Raw genomic sequence first — 20,431 nt, 5'->3', positions numbered from 1 at the left:
TGTCCGATGAGAACAGTGGCTTAAAACGCGCAAGAGATGGTTTGACACATCGCGAATGAGATAAATCGTCGGCAGGCATTAAGCTGTTCTTCCGCGACACGCTCTCTCGTTCGCATGCACACATGCGCCCGCCGGGCTCCAGTTTTCGGAATGAATGGCGGCGAAACGTTTATGCATCTGCGAGCGGTAATATGCACGACGAACTGGTCGGGGGGCGAAACTTTCCATAACGCTGAATTAGAATTGAATCCAGATTTCGTTGTATACATTACCCCCCCCCCCCCCCGTATCTTTTGCGTGCAAATTATTGATTTTCGCGCGCTGCACCGTCGCGAGAGGTCTGTGCACGTTTGCGCGCGGCGGGGAATGCAATTCAAATCGAGAGAATCGTAAATTCGTCCGAGGACAGAACGAACGCTGAACGGGAGAAGAGTACAACGTTGTCTCTTCGACGACGTTGATTTATATCGAAGTCCTTTGTTATCGCGTCATTTCGCGCTCGTGTTACGCGCTGATCTTTCTTAAGTGCACAAATAGTTCGGCTTTGAATGCGGAGTATTGTTTACTGGACGTAATGTTTCACGGAGTTGTTTTCGTTTCTGTTTTGCTTTCGGAATCTTGCCGCGATCTCTGCTCGTGGCGCATCATTCGCGTTATTATTGCTAATTTTCGCGATTGCGACAATGTGGCGCGATAAGACGCGGTGACGGATGCGCGCTCGGATGTGAGATTTAGCGACAATACCTGCGCTGGATTCGCACGGTGTTGATGACCTGATCTCCGAGTGGCTGCGATGCTTTACTATATAGAGCGTAGACGAATTAATTCTCCGAATGAAACGTGGGTTACGCGATAAATATTTACTAGCGCACCAAAGTGTTAGTAATGTAAAAGAAAAATCCGTTACATGCAACATAAGCGTTGATGTCGACGTCAGGCGATTTTTAATAAGATATTGTTCTGTAGATACCCTAGCGGAAAACATTTCTACAAATAACTACACAAATTGATTTGAAATAGAAATTTGTAGAAATTTTCATATCTTCGTTGAAACGTTATTTTTTTTGTAAAAATATCTGCGGAATAGTACCACAAATTACAATGTTCTCAAATCAAGAAATTATTGCAAGTAGTATTTCATGAAAATGTACAATTTGGTAAAAATTACAAAATTTTACTAGTTTTAAAAATGTGAGAAACAACAAAATCTTAAAGAATGAAATTATTTGCCTACTTGTAGAATATTACAAAAAATTAACAAAAGTGCTCCACCTCTAACATTTTCATGTCGATTTTTATAACACCTTAAATTTACGTAGAATTTCTTAGATCCTGGCAGTTGTATTTTAGTTTTTGTAGAATTTTGTAGAATTATTTCCGGCCGGGTAGTTACGTGAAAAACGTCTTAAAAATCGTCACACACGTAACTCGATCTCTCCAAAAGTTTCACAATTTATTAGACTCGCTTGCATACATGGACTAACGAAGTGTCTATCTAATACTACACGAAGTATTCGGCGTTTTTTTTCCCTATGTTACTGCAATGCGCGCCTAACATTCGGACATCCACCACCGAGTGAGATCGTTATAATTTTACATAAAATGAAGTCTTTGCGCCGTATATTCCAACGACCACTCAAACAGCTCTACGTTGTTTCATATTATAATTAACTAATTCACATGAAACGTCATCTATTATTGTGCGCTTTATTTCTTTATATACTACTTGTCATTGATAACATGAGATGATCGAAACGTTTGACTCGTTCGAATTTATGAAACATTAAACTAGTAATTTATTCGCATCCAACATCTGGTGTGTCGGCCCTTTTTGCTTATATTCCGTTTTATTAATCTTGACTTTTACCAATTGAGCCATATGGATATATTGCTTAAATAAGATACTTTTTGTCCATCGACAAATTTATTTCCGTTTACATATCTTTAAATTTAAAGGCAAGTGCCAGGCATCGAGAAATTATGGAACGCGGACGTGTCCCTGTTAAATTCCAAAGAGACATTATTTATCGCTAATTTTGCAAATTTTCTCCTATCGCAGTAGATTTCTTGGAATTGACGATATTGGCGATTAATGATAAAAAAATCGTTGGACGAGCGACGGGCGAATCAATAGTCGAGCGGAATCGAAATATTTGACATTCCCCGAGATATATGCGCGCTGCGATAGAGATGAACTGACGATAAATATTAAAACGCGCCGGTTATGAAAGGCAAACGACGGAGACGCGCAAAGAGAGAAGGAAGGTCGTCGAACCTCCGTCACTCTCAAACTCGTTTCCGCGGATGACTCGCGAGGAATTCAGCAACGGAATATCTCTTACCTAATCGTTCTTATATCATTCGTTACGCTACGTTTTTTCATAGGTTGGTAAATCAAAAGCCTTTCGCTGAACCTGCCGACTTGTGCCTAACGTGTTTGCGCGGAAATTCAGCTCCTGTAAATTGCACATTACAATAATTGCGTTGATAAACAATTATATAAATAAAACACATTTGGAAGAAATTTAATGATAAACCGGGATTAAAAGGCTGAAAAACGTATTATTTCGAAATAGATCTTTCTCTCAGTTTTGAGGTTTAACAATGTTTGCAGGATAGCATTTCGATCGGCGAAAGAAAGTGCACGATTGTCCGCATGACAATAAAAAAAAAAGTCGCGGAAACGTCGACTCGTGCTGGATATAATGTGATTCCTTGCACTCGCTGAAGGAGAGTGCAAATAGTAATTAAACAAAGACCATAAAAGTAGGTTATCGCAGATCAGTGAAAGTACATCCGGATACTGATGAGCGTAGGAGAAAAGTCGGCACTCTATTCATTACTGCGAGGTAATAATGCCTTGATAAGAAAAGAATTTATATTTATAACATGTATCCTGCGCGCGCGCATATGTATATATACACTTATATACATCATTTGATTCCCTTTGATTGCGTAATCAGCTTTTGGAGTATTTCGCTTAGAAAGTTCCCGGCGGTAACTTCTCTATTAGAATTAACGATATACACTTTCCACGTGTATTGTTAGTCGGTAGAGGCTTTGCAATAAATACCGTTTGTTTTGTTCTTTGCGCTAGACAATATATGGCTTTCAGTTATGGTTTTACGTTATTCCAACAAGTGAAAGAATGTAAACACACGTGTAGCACTTTTTCGAAAATCGAGATATTTTTTACTTATTTACATAACAATCAAATCTTAATTTCTGTTGTCCTATTTGTGTATTCATTTCATATTTTAATCAACAGCCTACACTTTAATCTATCAAGTTAAACACAGTTTGATAAGATTCTATACAATGTTTCTTCTTTTTATCAGTTTTCGATCTATTATTATTCTTTTATATTCTTTAGTAAGCTTATATATCATACTGGAATTAATTGACGTTCATTCCAAGAGCATTTCCCGTTCTTACGCACGTTCCCGAAGAGATTCGGTGGGAATTTATTCTAGGTGTGGTAAGAAAATGTTTTTACGACTCCGTTGCTTTTTAGAAGGTCCCAAGTGAACTTTCGTAACACACGTTGCACAGTTCTAATCAGGAATGCGACGATCTGTTTATTTCCGTCGAAGTGTTCTCGAAAAGCGCGTCGGTAATCGCGGCGGATATTTTTAACAGCCAGGAAATCAGACTCCATATCATCGGCCGACGATTTGCAAGCCGCCGGCGGAAGCCTTACATATTCAACAATGACTCACATTTCCAGGAGTGTAACTCACCCCCTTTCTCACCCACGACAATGTACTGCGCCATTGTTTGCCTCCCCGTCCCAGATCGACTGTCCCTCCCTGACGTGACGTGCTTCATCCAATTTCTTTGTCTTCTTTTTTTCCTCTTCTACTCCGACACACTGCCATTTTTACGCAAAATCACCGCAATTTTCATTTAGACGTTTGTTTCGGTCTTTTCATTTCCCGAGAGCGACGATGGTTATAACGATTCGTACAAGACTAATTTGAGGTTTTACTTGAAGCTGAGCGATCTCGCGGTATTTCACAAGTAAGACGTCAACTGATACGCTAATAAAAAGAAATAATCGGTAAGATTGAAGTTCCGAAGAGCTCAGATTTCTCTAATTCTCGGCAACAGATTGCAATAAACGACTGGCAATTGTCACTGTATAAGCAATACATGCAACGATACGAAGAAGAAATGACGATCTAGTTGGTCCGAACTAGCCGTTCGGTCGACGATAAGATAGTGATTTTATTAAATAAATAGAGGCGAGATAAACCAGGGCGCTTGCTTCGGGATATACTGTTAGCGTTTTAATGAGACCGTTCCTTTCAGTGTCGTATAGTTTGAGCCTCGATCAATGACCAGGCCTTTTTGATTAACGGGGCCTTTTTAATTCAGCGTTCGAAAAAGAATATATAGACATTGTTACTAAAAAAAATATATATATATCTTTTAAACACAATAACTCTGACCTTAATGAGCTCGCGTCTCACAATGGTAACATTTCTTATTATGTTACTTTTGTTTCCTAAATAGGAATGAAATTTTCGTTGCTGTATTAAAATGCATCGGTGTAGAACCGACAGATAAGAAGAGCCACGCTATCTGCGATCTTTTTTTTTCTCTTTCTTCTATGAATATGAATAAGAGCTCGTTTTCGTGTAAAATAAATAAACGATAGGTACGTACGCGTTTGATTGCTGAACTACAATTATGAAATAGTTCAGCGATTACCCCAGGGTATGTAAATGTTTAATTTAATTTTAGAGCACGGTAAAACCTGTTAGTGAATTACGAAACTTGGCTATTAATTATTATACGATATGCCGAGTGGGAAATAGATTTCTCTCGTGTAAGGAGCAACGGTCAGGTGTAACTGTGGCCTTGAGTCAAGCTCGAGCCGTTTCCGGAAGAGGTTAATACCCGAAACGCATCGTTGCCTCTTAGGGATGGAGCGTGTCGTGAATGGCTCAAGTTTTCCATGCTTCGTGCAAGAAATCAGCCGTTCGGTCGATGTTCCTATTTATTTCCGAGCTCTCGTAACTTTGAAGGTCGGAGGAACTCGAGCTTGGATAATGTTATTAAATTTATCGATCGCCTGTAAACGCAAGTCCCGTAACTCGTATCGTAATATGCTATGAGTGACCGATAGCATCGAGAAAAAAAAGTTCGTCCGCCAATCATGTCTATTAGTTTAATAGTTCCAGTTGTGGGGCTGCGATATTCTGAATTGACCGTCGTTCCTTTCGGTGAAATGAAAAAAAAAAAGATTGAAAGATTTTAATTTACGTGTAATAGATTTTGGAACGTCACGATCACGAACGCCCGCGTTTATTTCGATCAGAGGCCGCGTGAAAAAAAAAGAGTAAATGTAAGAAACAGTCTCAGTTTTCTTAATAGCGTATTTATCGGACGAGAGTGGAATTGCCTCTTTTTCCGTTGTACTTTTGGCATTTCCATCGTCTGACTCCGTCGTTATTTTACGTCGCGTCGTGCCAAATCACGGCACGTTTGTCGGTCAATTAAAAAATTCACGGTACGATCTCAACGGTCCGGGGAACGCAGAAGAGGCGAACGCATGTCGGTGAACGTCCGCGGGGGGTCGTCGACCCAGGCCGACTACCAACCGGAGGAGGAGGTGAAGGAGGAGGTGGTGGTGGTGGTGGAGGTGGTGGTCTCGGTCATCTTCCTCGGCTTTAACGTCGAGTTGTCTTTTGCGCCGCTTCCTGGCGGCGGCGGCACCGCCTGCCTCCGTCCTTGATTCTCGTACTGAAAACCCTGGTCCGTACGATTATCTCGGTAATACGATGCCGTCACCGAGCCTTGAAGCCGAAAGGTCGTCTCGGCCGCTGGCGCAATTTGCGCGTTATATGGTTCCTTAATATGTGCTGCAGCAGGAAAGCTTGATATTTTATGAGGTTGTCGTGGAAAAAAGAACGAGTTCTTGCAAAGGTCTTGTTTGCGTTTGGTTTTATCTCCTACATCCGACAACGTCCATATTGAGTTTTGATTAATTGCCGTTTTAATATTTCTTAATGGATATGGTAATTTTGAAGATACGATGCGGATACGCGCCAAAGCGAAATATTGTGATAGTAGAAAAAGGAGTCACATTGTGTACTTGTAACAGTTTTCTCGTTGTTGTTTTGAATGACAATAATGAATTATCGCTTGTAATGTGAAGTACTTTTTCTTAAGATTCTATATATCGCTAAGATCCTTCAGGCTACTGACACTCGTCTTGGCCAAAACGCTTCAAAACTCGTATTTAGAATTTAGTAAATAGATACGGCATACTCTGCGGTTCTTGACTATTAGAGGGAGTGATCCACTTGCGAATAATTATTCGACAATCCTCATGTCTGTTCTGCATTCAGTCGGCAATAGATTCTTTCCTATTCCAAATGTATCGAGTCAGTCTTCCAAGGCAATCAACAGGAACTACGTGTATCATCGATAGTTTTTATGGAAAAACCACTTCTTGATGAACTGTTGAATTGTACATTTAATTTCATATCCTTTAAAGCTCATATACAGGGTGTTGCGGATAAGGTGTCCATCCGCTCGTATACAAGTAGAGCGGGTTAAACTAAAACGAAAAGTTATATACCATTTTGTAAAATTCCCAATAGTTATCGAGTAATTAATTGAAACGTCTGAGCGAATAAGCGCGAAGAAAGCGGTAAGCCGGACTCGGCAGACATTAAATGCTACAGTTCTAGCGGAAAGTTTTACCGAAACGCACTCGTGTAGTGCTACCGTAGCGCTATAGTAGCGGTGTCTTGCCGGAACGCACTCATTATCTGGCGAACATCAGCGCTATCAAAAGAGGAAACCTATTCTTCGCGTTATACTCAATCTTTCCTCCCTTTTTTTCTTTCAGCAACTGTTCCGCAGTCAACCGCAAGGCGCGACTCCGCAGCAGTTACAACTTCTGCAGCAGCAACAGCAGCAGCAGCAGCAACAGTACCTAGCTGCATCCCAAGCGCAACAGCAGCAGCAGCAGCAACAGCAACAAAACTTTCCTACGGCCCCTTACACCGTTATCAGTGGTCAAGAGCCTTACGTAGGGGCGCTGATAGCTGGGGCACCACCTCCCGCCGTGGTACCGCAGTACTATGGTGTCGGACCCTGGGTCTATCCGGCTGGATTGCTGCCGCAGGCACCACCTCAGGCGGCCGCGCCACCGCCACCTCGGCGACCGCTCACCCCCTCTTCGGCAGCGGCTGCGGCCGCCGCCGCGCAGGACACCGCCAACAATCTGGCACAAACGGTGAGTTAGCCTTCGGCAACATTCGTCAGAATCCGTAAAAAAAAAGAACAGAACAGAAATAAATAGCAATTTTCCCGAATCGTGCGTTCGCAAATGAAAAGGGAAGGTCCCTTTGTTTTTATTCTCGGGGAACGTTCTCTCAGGTTGTTCGTATCTGCTGGAAAATTGGAGAAACGGAAGTTTCGCGATTTTTCGAAAGGTTCTCTCTGTGGAGTCAATTCTTAATTTCCCGGGGTTACGAAGGCGCGCGCACGCATGTATCGAAATAAACCGAAACGCACCTATACACTGTAATCGCGATGATATACGACCGTTAAATAAAGGGGCTAAATTTAGGCTTGATGGCGGGATAGATAGAGAACTCACGAATTAGTGCGAAATTAGACGTGATTCTAATTCTGTGAGGGCTATTTTCTCGCTCGCCCGTCCCGCGAGTGGTCGATGATTGTTTTTGCTTAACACGAGACGCGGAGCTGCGTTTATTGTACCAATTAGAAATTGCCACATTGTCTTTCTAAATATTTTACTGCTGTGACAAGTGGAGCAGAAGATTGGAACGCGTAGTAGCATTGTGATGTTCCCGACTTATAAAATTAGACATTCAATTTGGAGCGAGTTACGTTTATTGTATTTATATGTGCAGCGGATGCAAGTGAACGCGACAGAAATCTCGGTGATTTACACGGAGGAGCTTGCATAAACGGTCGGGCGTTTCAGATTATCGCGTATTTTCTCAAACAAGTCGAGCTCAAGTTTTAGATCCGTTCTTATATTCGAGATTGTCTTGAGTACAGTGTTAAGATGTTATAAACCAATCACAGAGCCATATTAACATTTTAATAACCAATTTCACAAACGTCGGTTAACTGTTAACCAGAGTTTAATCAACTCCCTATCTTTTTCTATTTTGTTATCTACGAAGAGACAGAGAATCAATTAACCTCGACAGTTGACCGACGTTCGTGTGAAACTGATCCCAAGACATTATTTAAGACGATCTTGAAATAAGAACAGACTATGATTACCGGCTCTATTGTCTAAAGGTCGAGCACTCTTCACAAGTATTTCCTTTCACGAAAGCTACAAGAAGCCACTTAGATTCAGTCTTGTCAGTTTTAATTTGCTAGTCTCTTCAAGTTGTATTATTAACTGACTTTTAATGATATTTTTGCTACGGTACGTTATGGATGCTTATCGCAATTAATGTTTCCCCAGGTACAGGGTCAGTATCAGGTGATACCGGCTTATTACGATCAGAACGGCTCCATCGTCATGGGAGGCGTACGAGGACTAGGTTCGGCGGCAACCCCCATGAGATTAGTCAGCCCTGCACCAGTTTTGGTGAACCGAGCCCCGTCCCAACCGCCACCAGGTCCACCGGCACCACCGCCGCCAAATCTATATTCTCAACCAACACCGACGTCGCACAGCAACGCTACGCCCGGCGAGTGCCTAGGTGAGTTTAACGGTAATCCGATCTGCTGTAACTACCGTGACATTGTAAACACACTGTGTAAGAAGTCTTGTAAAATCATATTGTATGTAACATCTTGTAAAGATCTATCCCTCGCTTCCCCTGCCCTCGTCGTGTGATACATGTGTAATGCATGTCTGTGTGCTACGAAACGAAATTATACACTCGTCCGATATGATACGTAAACGTGTGCCACTATCGTTAATATCCGTTAATGATATCACTTTGCCACTGGTTGATTCGTATGTTTCCTGTAAATACGCGTAAAACACGCCCGACACTGTGTAATATTGGAACCAGAAAAAACGAGAGGACAGATACCGGGACACGTGTCGCAGATGAGGGATACTACCGTCTTGATGCTCGAGACGGTGGCAAAAAGAAACAATGTCTATGCGTCCACCATCGCAAGGGGGGGGGGGGGTTACCACACTTTGCGCAGAGAGCAGAGGGAAGATAATTTTACCAGTTTGTCGCACCTAAGGAATCGTCCGACTCGGAGAGATTAAATTTAACAAATACATTAATATCCTCTGGCGAATTATTACAGCATGGTGAACTCTCGTAGAACTATGATTTTTTTTCGAATTTTCACTAATTTCCTTTCTAGTGCAGAAACATAGAAAGATGAAAGATTTGCGCTGCGTTACGTTATGATATAAAGTCCGATGCGGGATCATGGGAAAAGTAATATAAATTTCGCTAGGAGCGATAATCACATTACAGAAAACGTGAAAAGGTGAATAGCGCCGTACAAAGAGTTCAGTATTCAAGATACAAACGTGAAAACACGTTGTTTTATTCCTCGAATTTTTCTTTAATTTTCCAATCGTGTTCGATCAATGCTGTTTTATACTCTCTAAAATTTTTGAAGTGAAATTCTCACTCGAATTATGGTGTCACCGATCATTTCACTCTTATTTTTAAAGTGAAGTCGTTAACACTCCAAAATTCACCCCAACGTAAAGTACGGTATTCCGCCACTAGGTGGCCGCTGAACTCGTAAGTAAGCTCACGATAGTCCGGTATATAAGAAACCCCGTCACGGGCTGGGTTCTTCCGCGACAATCAGCAGAATAAGCGAAACTGTCACATAAAGGGTAGATTTTCAATACTGGCTGTGAAATTAGAATACAGCCTCTATATGCGATGATCATAGTGAACAAACTATAGCGAAGCTCTCGTCCATGAATTTTATACTGCTGACAATCGATTAAAGTAAAACGTAGCACTCTTTTCAGAGTTGAAGAATCAATCCAAGTAAAGAGTTGAGCAACGGCACCCTTTCAAAAAGTGAAATTGCACTTCAAAAGAGTGAGATTCCACTCGAAAAAATTTAGAGAGTAAAATTACCACATTACGTTCAATTTTAAAGATACGAATAATACTACTAACTGCTTTGCAAAGATCGTCTACGATGCGATGGCAAATCGGTTCGCGAATATGCGATACGTAGATCGCTAAGCTTCTCCGTAGACGGTGTAAGGTTCGGTAACATACGCTAATCAACACTTACGACGACTAAGAAAACGCGTGTGGGTTGCGGGCTTTTGGTGCAGGTCTGGCGGCGTGCAGCGCAGCAGCGGTGGTCGCACAAGCTCAGGCAGTTGCGGTGCAACAGGCGCAGCAGCAAAGCTCTGGACTTGCTGCGGGTTTAGCGGCTCTAGGATACGGCGGATCCCCGCTCGGGGCATTGGGCTCGCCTGCCCAACTGCAGAACACAGGTATATCACCCGCGATCGTGCTCGATCCTCTACTCTTTTTTTTTCCTCTTCCGCCTCAGCCTTCTCCTCGGGCATCTTGCTCTCGACGAATTGTCTCTATTCTCCAGGAAAACGGCGCTTTCTCGGTTCCCTAAACCCGCGGATTTCTTTCTCTTTTTTTTTTCCAGGCGAAAAATGCAATTTCGCATCTGTATTCTTGAAAACCAGACACTATGGAGCTTGCCGTAAATTCATAACATGTACATATATGTGTAATTTTTTAAGTTTTTAAGGATATGAAGGGATATTAGAGTTTCTGAATTTCTGTATCTTGTTATCTTGTATATATAACCGACTTAGTAACGATAACTTTTAACGACATGTACATAAAATAAGTACGCTGCCGCGTATGAAAAACATGCCCATTAACTGATTAAATTAAGGAAAAATAGATAATTGCATACATTGTAATTGTCCGGTAGTTGCGTGGCACGAAAGAAAGATATGACAAACCCTGTGCGTTTAAATGCTATATATATACTTTACCTTATCTCATTATGGAAAAAGAGACACCCTCCGAAATATTGAGCTTATTAATTCGAGTGCTTTTTTCCTGGGACCAGAGAAATTTCTTTTGGCTCTTCTACATTGGTGGTGTGTACGGATTTTTATGTACAAAAACAAATAAAAAGTAACGTAAGGTGTTTGCATGCTTCGTACAACCTAATTGACTTGTACGTTCATGTTGAATATAGCCAACTCTCTTTCAGCAACGTGCCTTTCTCAGTAGAGCGTTTGTGTCGATTTGTTAATTATCGTAATCCGTTCGATATCGTCACGTCTCTTGTATATGCTCGATACCGATTGCCCTCGAGCATCCCGTGTTAAGATGACGGTGTCCGTCTTGTGTGCAGGTTTAGGCCTCGGTGCGTCTTCAACCGGCAGACGAGATTCCTTTGATAGAAATACTTCAGCCTTCAGTCCAAGCTTGGAATATAGCCGGGCGAAGTGGCCTCAGAGTGGTTACGGCGCCCTCGGTAAGGACCGTTTTGTTGTGTGTGAAATGTACTCTGATCTATGGGGTGTAGAGCGTCTAGAACGGTACATTTGAATGTCCCCGTTGCGCTGATAATGTACGGAGAGATACGCAACTGATAATGAAAGTTGAAAGGAGAATTACCCTCGTTCTGTATTTCTGACTTTTTTTTATCCTCTCTCCATATATATACACGTTTCTCCACATGTTCGATGCGCAGCGAGGATATTTTCAAGGAGGTCATGAGTGTGCCGATTTAGACGCCTGTACACGACGGCTGTGAGGCATCTCGGAATCGCCATGGACGCTCGATTATCTATGTTGTACATTGTGTCTTAATAATTATATTGTAATCCATTTGTACACGTGCCTTTTGTATACATAACTCAGCTATGATAACACTACCCTCCTCTCTAAACTGATCCCAACGTATAAATATGTTGCGTCCTGATGCTTGAAAACGTTTTAATTGGGAATGAGTAAGTGTCCGTAAGGATGACTAGTTTAGAGAGCGATCACACAGTGTACGCCACTGTAATCCGTAGCGATTTTAACATAACACATCACGGGATTAGACTTAGCCTCTATACAGTGTACATTGCTTCTGTACAAAAATTGTACAGCGTATCATTCACAATCAGTGAGATAAGAAATACTCTTTTCTTTAGATACAGGTACCTGGGACAGTGTGTATTTAGCTACAAATGCAGGTACTTCCTGCAAAGAGTATACAGACACAGGTACAGATACAGATCGAGCATACCTAGATACGAGCGTTTATCTTACTCTTTGTGTAATTTCAGGAAATTTTGGAGTCGATTTTTGTTTAACGAATATGCCCGAGGATCGGTGGCATTTTGTTAATTAATTATTATAGTAATTAATAATAAGACTTGAGCTTTTTTTTTGCAACTTTTCCAAGTTTCTCAGTAGTTGAAATCACTATTTTTCATTTGATTTAAAATAGGCATTGTTGTAGCAAAATTTGCGTTTTATTTGTAAAGATACGTGATATTTGAGATCGGAGATTGTCGCAAATGTGGGATGATCTTTGATATTCGAGGACGAATCGACTCCAAATTGATCAAAGAATCTGCCATTAAGCGTTTTGATTTATTATGCAGGTACAGTTACCGCTTCACCGAGTCCTCTGGGCCTGTCATTAACACCACCGCCAACTTTAGGAGGATCTCTGGGTGGTCTTGTCGGTGGAGCCAGTCGAGTATCAGCAGCCCCCGGTGCCGAAGCCAAGTTCCGCGCCAGCGCGGTACCCACCCTAACCGCCAACGGAGTGTTTGGCTCTAGTAGTTCTCTATTTCCTAATCTCGTAGGCAAGCCTGGCCGTGGAGGCGCCGCTAATATCAGCGACAAAAATTCCGGAGGACGTTCCCGCCTATTGGAAGATTTTCGAAACAATCGGTAAAAATCGATGGACTGTTGTTACGATTCTAGCATTCAAATTATGACGTCGGCAATGAAGCATCATACAAATTTTTTGGCACTATTATCAAAATTTATTTGTTTTCTCGAGAGAATGTCATCGTTTGTGAGTAGGATAGATCGGCAACCTGTTGTAACGAAGGCTTTTTTGTTCTTGTTTCTTGTCTTTTTATCTTGCTTACTGACATTGATCTTATCCACATTCTCGGTTTTCTCTGAAAAATAGACTTTCATAACAATTGATTAAGATATATTTATTAATATAAGAAGATAAAGAATTTTCAGTACAATTGAAATTCTATCAAGTACAAACTACAAATAGTTGTATGCAAAACAAATGTATATTGCGAGAGTAAATTATATATTATTTTTTGCTTCTGACGTCGTAGGTCGTAATCGGTAGCTGTATCCTAGTGCGACTTGAACAATGCGCTAATAAATTACACACGTGTTCTTCTCACAGTTACCCGAGTCTTCAGTTGCGCGACTTGGCCAATCACATAGTCGAGTTCAGTCAAGATCAGCATGGTTCGCGATTTATTCAGCAAAAATTGGAACGAGCCTCGGCTAACGAGAAACAGCTCGTGTTCCAAGAGATTCTTTCCTCCGCATACTCCCTCATGACAGATGTCTTCGGCAATTATGTCATTCAGAAGTTTTTCGAATACGGTACACAGGAACAGAAATCGACTCTCGCCCAAAAGGTAAATTCCGGTTATACCGAAAAATTGTTTGATTTAGGAGAACCGATTGGACTAACTAACTTTAATCTATAAATAATTGCTTCAGTTCAATATTTATTCGTAGATCAATACGAGCATGAATTCTTGATGCATTGATAGATAGTCTTTTTAGTAACATTTCTAATTTTATTATTTTTAAAAAATCTTTGTAAATATTTTTTTATTTGTATAGTCTAAATTCTTATTTCTTATTTTATTTATATCTCGTGCAGAATATACAAATTACAGAAAGAAATATTTAGATTGTCAATAGATACTAGTATTGTGTTATCGTTACTGTTACTTTTGACCTAACTGTATTAAATATGACGAAAAACTTTGCGTGTCATCTGATTTGACCACCATGATTAGGCATAAAATAATCTGATAATTTATCAAATAATTACATTAAACGATATCTTTAGGAGTGTTCTTTTGCGTTAATGATTTTTTTTTCATTTATACCAGGTTCGTGGACATGTTTTACCACTGGCACTGCAGATGTATGGCTGCAGAGTCATACAGAAGGCTCTCGAGTCGATCGGACCGGAACAGCAGCAGGAAATCGTGCGGGAACTGGATGGACATGTATTGAAGTGCGTTAAGGATCAAAACGGCAATCATGTTGTGCAAAAATGCATCGAGTGTGTTGAACCGCGAGCACTGCAGTTCGTGATAGGAGCGTTTTCGGGACAGGTGTACTCTCTGAGTACTCATCCGTACGGTTGCCGAGTGATCCAACGTATTCTCGAGCATTGTACTCCTGAACAAACTCAAGGAATCTTACAAGAGTTGCATGCTGCCACTGACCAATTAATCCAGGATCAATATGGCAATTACGTCATTCAACATGTGCTTGGTAAATATAATTTCTTTCATATCGATGTAATTTTCAGAATTAAATATCTTTCAGATGAAACCAATTTAAAGACTTTAATAAATTACTGATTAATAATTGACGATAAATGTATTACCACTAGTAATAGTAAATAGTAATATTTGTATAATCTTTATCTCTTATATATTCTCATTGTTACATAAAGCTATTGTTATTAATGAAAATTATGCCGTTTACATTACTATTAATTTAACTTACGTATCAAATATTAATAATTTATATTTTTCATAGAGCATGGAAAGCCTGAAGATAAAGCACAATTAATCGGCAGTGTTCGAGGTAAAGTACTCGCTCTTTCTCAGCATAAGTTTGCAAGCAACGTTGTGGAAAAATGTGTCACTCATGCTACAAGACAGGAACGCGCTGTACTGATTGAAGAAGTTTGTGGCTTTAACGACAAGTGAGTGTACTTTCGTATCTAATGCACTGCTAGGTGATCTAAAATGAATGTTGCCGAGATTGCCTAATGGTTATCGTTTGTTCTTTTCATCTCTTATCACGTAGCGCGCTGAACGTGATGATGAAGGATCAGTATGCGAATTACGTCGTTCAGAAGATGATCGACGTCGCCGAGCCGGCGCAGCGCAAGGTGCTGATGCATAAGATCCGGCCACATTTGGGAAGCCTGCGCAAGTACACCTACGGCAAGCACATCATCGTTAAACTGGAGAAGTTCTTCATGAAGACTGCTTCGGCGATGGGAGTAGGAACAACGCCCGCTGCGTCGACGAGCAGCGGAGGCAGCGATCTCGGCCCGATCGGACCGCCTGCATCCGCCGCGTCCGGTTCTGTCTCGACGTCGAACCAGCAGTCAACGCAGGTTTTATAAACGCGCGTGCACGGGATCGCCTCTCGCCGCGGAAAAGGAGAAAGGAGGTCCGCAAAAAAAAAGAGGCAAGAAGAACTGCAATATCCGCACGTCGCATTAAGTACTACGCTATCTTTTATCTTAGCGAGATCTGTTCTATTTACCGACGGGAATGACGATTTTCAACGAATTTCCCACGTTTGTTTCTTTTCTCGTTTTGCCCCGTGTCCTTTGAAGGCAAGAGAAAAAGAAGCAGCAAGAAAAAAAAGCTCGAACGATTGTTTCCCGTGAGAAATTTACTAATGTAACAATTTTTCTTATTTTTGCAATTGAAGTTGACGATACTTGTACAGTAACTAGCTTCTTCAGGACCCGGGCAACGCGATATCACGTTATGGCGAAGTCCGTTCTAACGAGAACCCCACGAAAAAAGCAGTTTGTAGAAACGAGAATAGATACGTTGTAGCGCATTTTTCTATCGTTTTGCAATACGTACCTCTACATGGGGAGAATCACGTGCGTTAGAGATATTGGCATTACCGAGTATATTGAATATATCGAGCATACCGAGTAGAAGTTGCACTATGATTTTTGATTTGCAAATAATGTTTCACGATTGGCTCGACGAGTTTCAGGTATGTTTCACGACCAATCGGCGCATGCGGAGCTAAGCTATTGGCTAGTCTTGCGCCGTATAAAATTAAATTTCGTATAGATCCGTAAAAGAGGATTGCTCGATTATTGAATTATCGTGCAGAGCAGTTACACTGGATTTATTAAATGCGTTACGTCCCCTCGATTTAGCACATAAAAAAAGGGAAAAAAGTAAAAGCTTTATCCTCCGGCGAGAATTAACAAAAATGGAGCATTATGGATGTGCAAGGCGTCTCATGCGAGAATTACACTTGACGAGAACGTTAACAAGCTTTTACGAGGGCGACGCGACAAAATCACGGACAGTTTTAGAGACAGTTAGGTCTTAGTGCTGCATGCATTTATATCGAATTGTACGAGGGTTGTAAAACAGTACACGAATATTGTATACACGTGCGCGCGCGCGTTCACACAAAACCCACACTATACACACATACACACACCCAACACACCGCGCGTAATGTGTGACGTTCCCGATCCCGCGTATACCGCGCTGCTTTCTCTCTTTTACACGCAACTGCTGCTTTAGTATTATTTTTAAACGTGCGGTATGCGCTCGATCGACGAATCAACAGACGAGAGAATAAGGTTAAAACTTGAGAGAAGTAGAAGTTTTTAGGAGTTATAGATATGTTGTTTAAATGTAGCATAGCGTTTAACATGGGAATAATGAAAAATCAGGCATTGACCCCTGAACCTGGACCTCAGACCTGACCATCGATCTGTCCCCTTGAGACTACTTGGAACGTTCACAAAGAGCGATTATTTCGGTATTTGTTTTCTTTATTTTTTCTTTCTTTTTTAACGTCCAGATAACTTGCACAAGTTTTCAAATGAGAAAAAGGTTTAGTTTTTTTTTTCATTCTTGTTCACATTAATTTCTCTTGATTACTTGACACGTACAAAGGGAAGTGAAGACAGATATGAAAAAGCAGGCAAAGTGAAGAGGCAACAAGATAGAACTGTTCACTCTGTTTTCGTTCACTTTTCATGCTCGTAACTTCCGGGAGTAAGGAACATACCTTTTCTTCGCTCTCTTTCTCCCTCTGTTTCTCATTTCCATTATCTCGTATTCCTCCATCCCCTTCGAGCCTTCTTGAGATCCTCGAATTTTGTAAATTGTGATATAAATAAATAACAAATGTGTATAGATACGAATATCCGAAACGCGAGGACCGATAAATTCAGTGAATATTTTATTTCCCCCGGGAACATTTCCCTTTACTTTTGACGGAGTCTGTGAATATTATGTATTATATAATAATTACTAATTATATTAAATTTATGATTTACGTTCTAAACGCTGCTGTCCTAACCGTAACACACACACACACACACTCCCCCCCCCCCCCTCTTTCCACACTTTCTCTAACCAAACTTATCCAATTTCACATTTTTCTGAAGTATCTAATTGTAAGATATAAACATATTTCATGGATTTGCAAAAATAAGTTTTATATATGTATATGTATGTGTGTATATATGTATGTATGCATGTATATATGTATGTACACACACGCACGCGCGCGCGTGCATGCATATGTATACATAACACACGCACGCACGCACTCACGCGCGCGCGTGCATACATATGTATACATAAACGCACACATACACACACACACACACGGAGAGAAAGAAAGAGAGAGAGAGAGAGAGAGACCTTTCCCTTCCCCTTAATAATTTGCAGCTACCATTTTTGGAACGTAAAAGCCGAAAATCATTATACATTGTATAAATGATATAAACGCGTTATTAAAAACAAAAAGACACATCGCTTGTCAGTGATCCGCTCGCGCTATTTCCTCCTCATTGCCTCTTCAGATATACATATATACCTTCGGACACACGTCACACTTTGAACATTTTAATTGTATGGTAGACCATTGGGGGGGGGACAAAGAGAGCGCGTACTCAGCTATTTTCATTGGGCTCGGCGCATATAAATGCCACAAATGTGGAAGACCCTTTTCATCTCGGACTAATTTTTATACATAACTTTTACGTTTCTCTCGATTATCAGCCTCCATCCCGTGTACAATGTGTGATATATTTCGTTTCGAGATAGATGTTAAATATGTAGAAATCGAGGAGAAAAGAATGAAAGAACTCGTAAAACTCGCCAACAAACTAGATTAAACGCCCGTCACACGACTCTGTATAAAAAATAAAAGAGGGAAGAACGTAGCAGCTTTCTTTGTAAGATATTGTAAATAACGATTTATTAACGAAATTGACAAATTCTTACGTACTTCTCTCACTTTCTCTTTATCTCTATCCATCTCCCGCCGCTCTCTTCTCTCTCTCTCTCTCTCTCTCTCCCCCCCCTCCCCCTCTCTCTTTATCTTTCTTTCTCTTTGTTCGAAGCAGAGATTACTTTTGTCACAACGTCGTTAAGGGGGTGGGTGACGGACGAACACGCGACGAAAGTAAACTTATTTCGCCGTTCGATGCTCAACTCTCGCTCCTTCCTTGCAGCAGGCGACCCTTCCGAAAATCGCTGAGGCTGCACGTTCGCTCGATGTATCTCACACATGTTTACATGCATACACAGACATAATGACACACGCATACGCAGTTAACATGCTATAAAGATGCGAAAGGCACAGTCGAAAGACCTCTCGTGAATATGGACACACATTCCAACCGCCACCTCATCTTCAGTCAGGACGCCGGACCTGTAAAAACCGCTTTAAAAAAAAAAGAAACGAATTACATAAATGCGAGAGACGTGTGAAACGTGTTTATAATGCTTAAGGAAACTGTGACGAGGAGAAAAAAAAATAGTTCCTTCATCCATAACGATAAATAGCGATTGCGCGATTCATTTGTAAATTAAAAGTCGTAAAGAGAACAAGAAACACCGCGCCTCTTTTCTGTAATAGATCCATCTATCATACCTGACGAAATCGCGCATACAGGAAGCGAGGTATAAATTAAGCGAGAAAAACGTTTGTGAAAAAAAGAAAAATGGTACGAAACGTAAGTCGAACGCAAATATCTCATGTCTTATCAGCTAATGTAAGATTATCGATTTACCTATCGTATTTTTATTACTATTATTATATATTATTATATTGTATTATTACTATTATTACTATGCTATTGGATATGTTTGATTAACGGTCTCCCTCCCCCTTGGCCCCTATTTGATTATTCATTTCCGCTATTACTAATCGCTAAACATATGTAAATATATGTATATGCTATGTTATAAATTCGTACGTATATACATATTTATACGTATGTGTATACGCATATATACATATACACATGTATAAGGCACACGTAACACATTTATAAATATGATATAACATATTTCACACACAAGTACATTTCTCATTAATCTTCATCATGTTTCTCCTCCTTGTCTCTCTCACTCTTTTTGCTTTCCCCTTCCCTTTCCTCCTTATGATAAAATATCTCGAGAATTTGGTATGAACGTTTAGGAATAGAAATCGCATTAATCTAGCAATCTTGTCGTCATACATCTATTTAAGCCTCCCCCTTGTACCAGACGAAAAAAAATAAGTAAAGAATTCTTCTTATCAATTTTTAATTATAAATAGTGTAAATTTTTTATATAGCGTAAAAATGCGATACCACTGATGAGACGCTGCCCGAGTAAATGCGTTTATTGTGTGTAAAGAAATGGAGTGTGGAAAAGAAAAGAAAGGAATGGTGACCGATGAAATCACACGATCTTCACTCGCGATCTTTATTATTTTTGTCAGCTGTATATTCCTCCCGGAAGCAAAATTTACGAATCACGTTGATCCAGACAGTTTCGAAGTGCGATCAGCCTCGTACAAATTCCATTTCCTTCTTTTTTTTTTTTTAGCAAGTGTGTAAATTGACGATGGCATTGCTATGCTTGTTGCTTTCGACGGTAGTCTCGAACACCGTGATCTGTAAATTCGATGTAACTTTCATTTGCGAAAGAGAAGCAAAGGGAGAAACGGTTAACTGATTTATCCCGATTTCCCCGCATAAATTCTGGGATGTCTTTGCTACTCTTTTGGTGTGATGGAACGCAGAGAATTTCGCGAAATGGGAGCCTTTTTAAGTATCACGTGCGTCCCGCAATGGAACGCACCTCCAAGAGCGGAAGTATGCCTGAGGGAAAAAAGAAAAATTGTATCCATGAAATATCGTCATATATAACGAATCTTCAGTTTATGCGACTGGCGTGAAAAACTGGCAAAAAAAAAAGGAAGAATTGTGAAGAAGGCAAATTTTACGAACACGTTTTATTTAAGCTCGTCGAGCTTCGGTTTAAAGCATTCGATTAAAAAAAGGAAAGTACGAAGGATAAATTTAAAAGCAATTATTTTTTTAGACGTATCGATCAGTTTAAATCCACTTTAAGTTGTACTTTTAGATATTCGAAGATATTTTGAGTCTTGTTTCTTTGTTATTTTAGTGAAACATTAAATTCGTTGTA

The 20,431-nt window shown here is 40.5% G+C and overlaps 1 protein-coding gene across 5 annotated transcripts in view; it reads left to right on the top strand.

Annotated features, from left to right (window-relative positions):
* Positions 1-17,437, top strand: part of LOC105566474 (pumilio homolog 2) — a 124,046-nt gene extending 106,609 nt beyond the window's left edge. For 3 of the 5 annotated variants that reach the window (XM_012020517.1, XM_012020514.1, XM_012020516.1), the window contains exons 10-18: positions 6,863-7,252; positions 8,468-8,708; positions 10,286-10,450; positions 11,344-11,466; positions 12,590-12,884; positions 13,369-13,609; positions 14,096-14,486; positions 14,757-14,925; positions 15,030-17,437. In XM_012020517.1, the coding sequence (XP_011875907.1) occupies positions 6,863-7,252; positions 8,468-8,708; positions 10,286-10,450; positions 11,344-11,466; positions 12,590-12,884; positions 13,369-13,609; positions 14,096-14,486; positions 14,757-14,925; positions 15,030-15,354 (2,340 nt within the window). In that variant the 3' untranslated portion in view covers positions 15,355-17,437. The remainder of the gene's footprint in view (positions 1-6,862; positions 7,253-8,467; positions 8,709-10,285; positions 10,451-11,343; positions 11,467-12,589; positions 12,885-13,368; positions 13,610-14,095; positions 14,487-14,756; positions 14,926-15,029) is intronic. The other 2 variants (XM_012020515.1, XM_012020518.1) reach the window with 2 other exon arrangements.
* The last annotated feature ends 2,994 nt before the right edge of the window (positions 17,438-20,431 follow it).

This window comes from Vollenhovia emeryi, unplaced genomic scaffold (genome assembly GCF_000949405.1).
Source record: "Vollenhovia emeryi isolate VEMERY1.0 unplaced genomic scaffold, V.emery_V1.0 DF939144.1, whole genome shotgun sequence".
Lineage (NCBI taxonomy): Eukaryota > Metazoa > Arthropoda > Insecta > Hymenoptera > Formicidae > Vollenhovia > Vollenhovia emeryi.
Note: the sequence above shows the minus strand (reverse complement) of the source record. Positions and strands in the feature narration are given on the sequence as shown.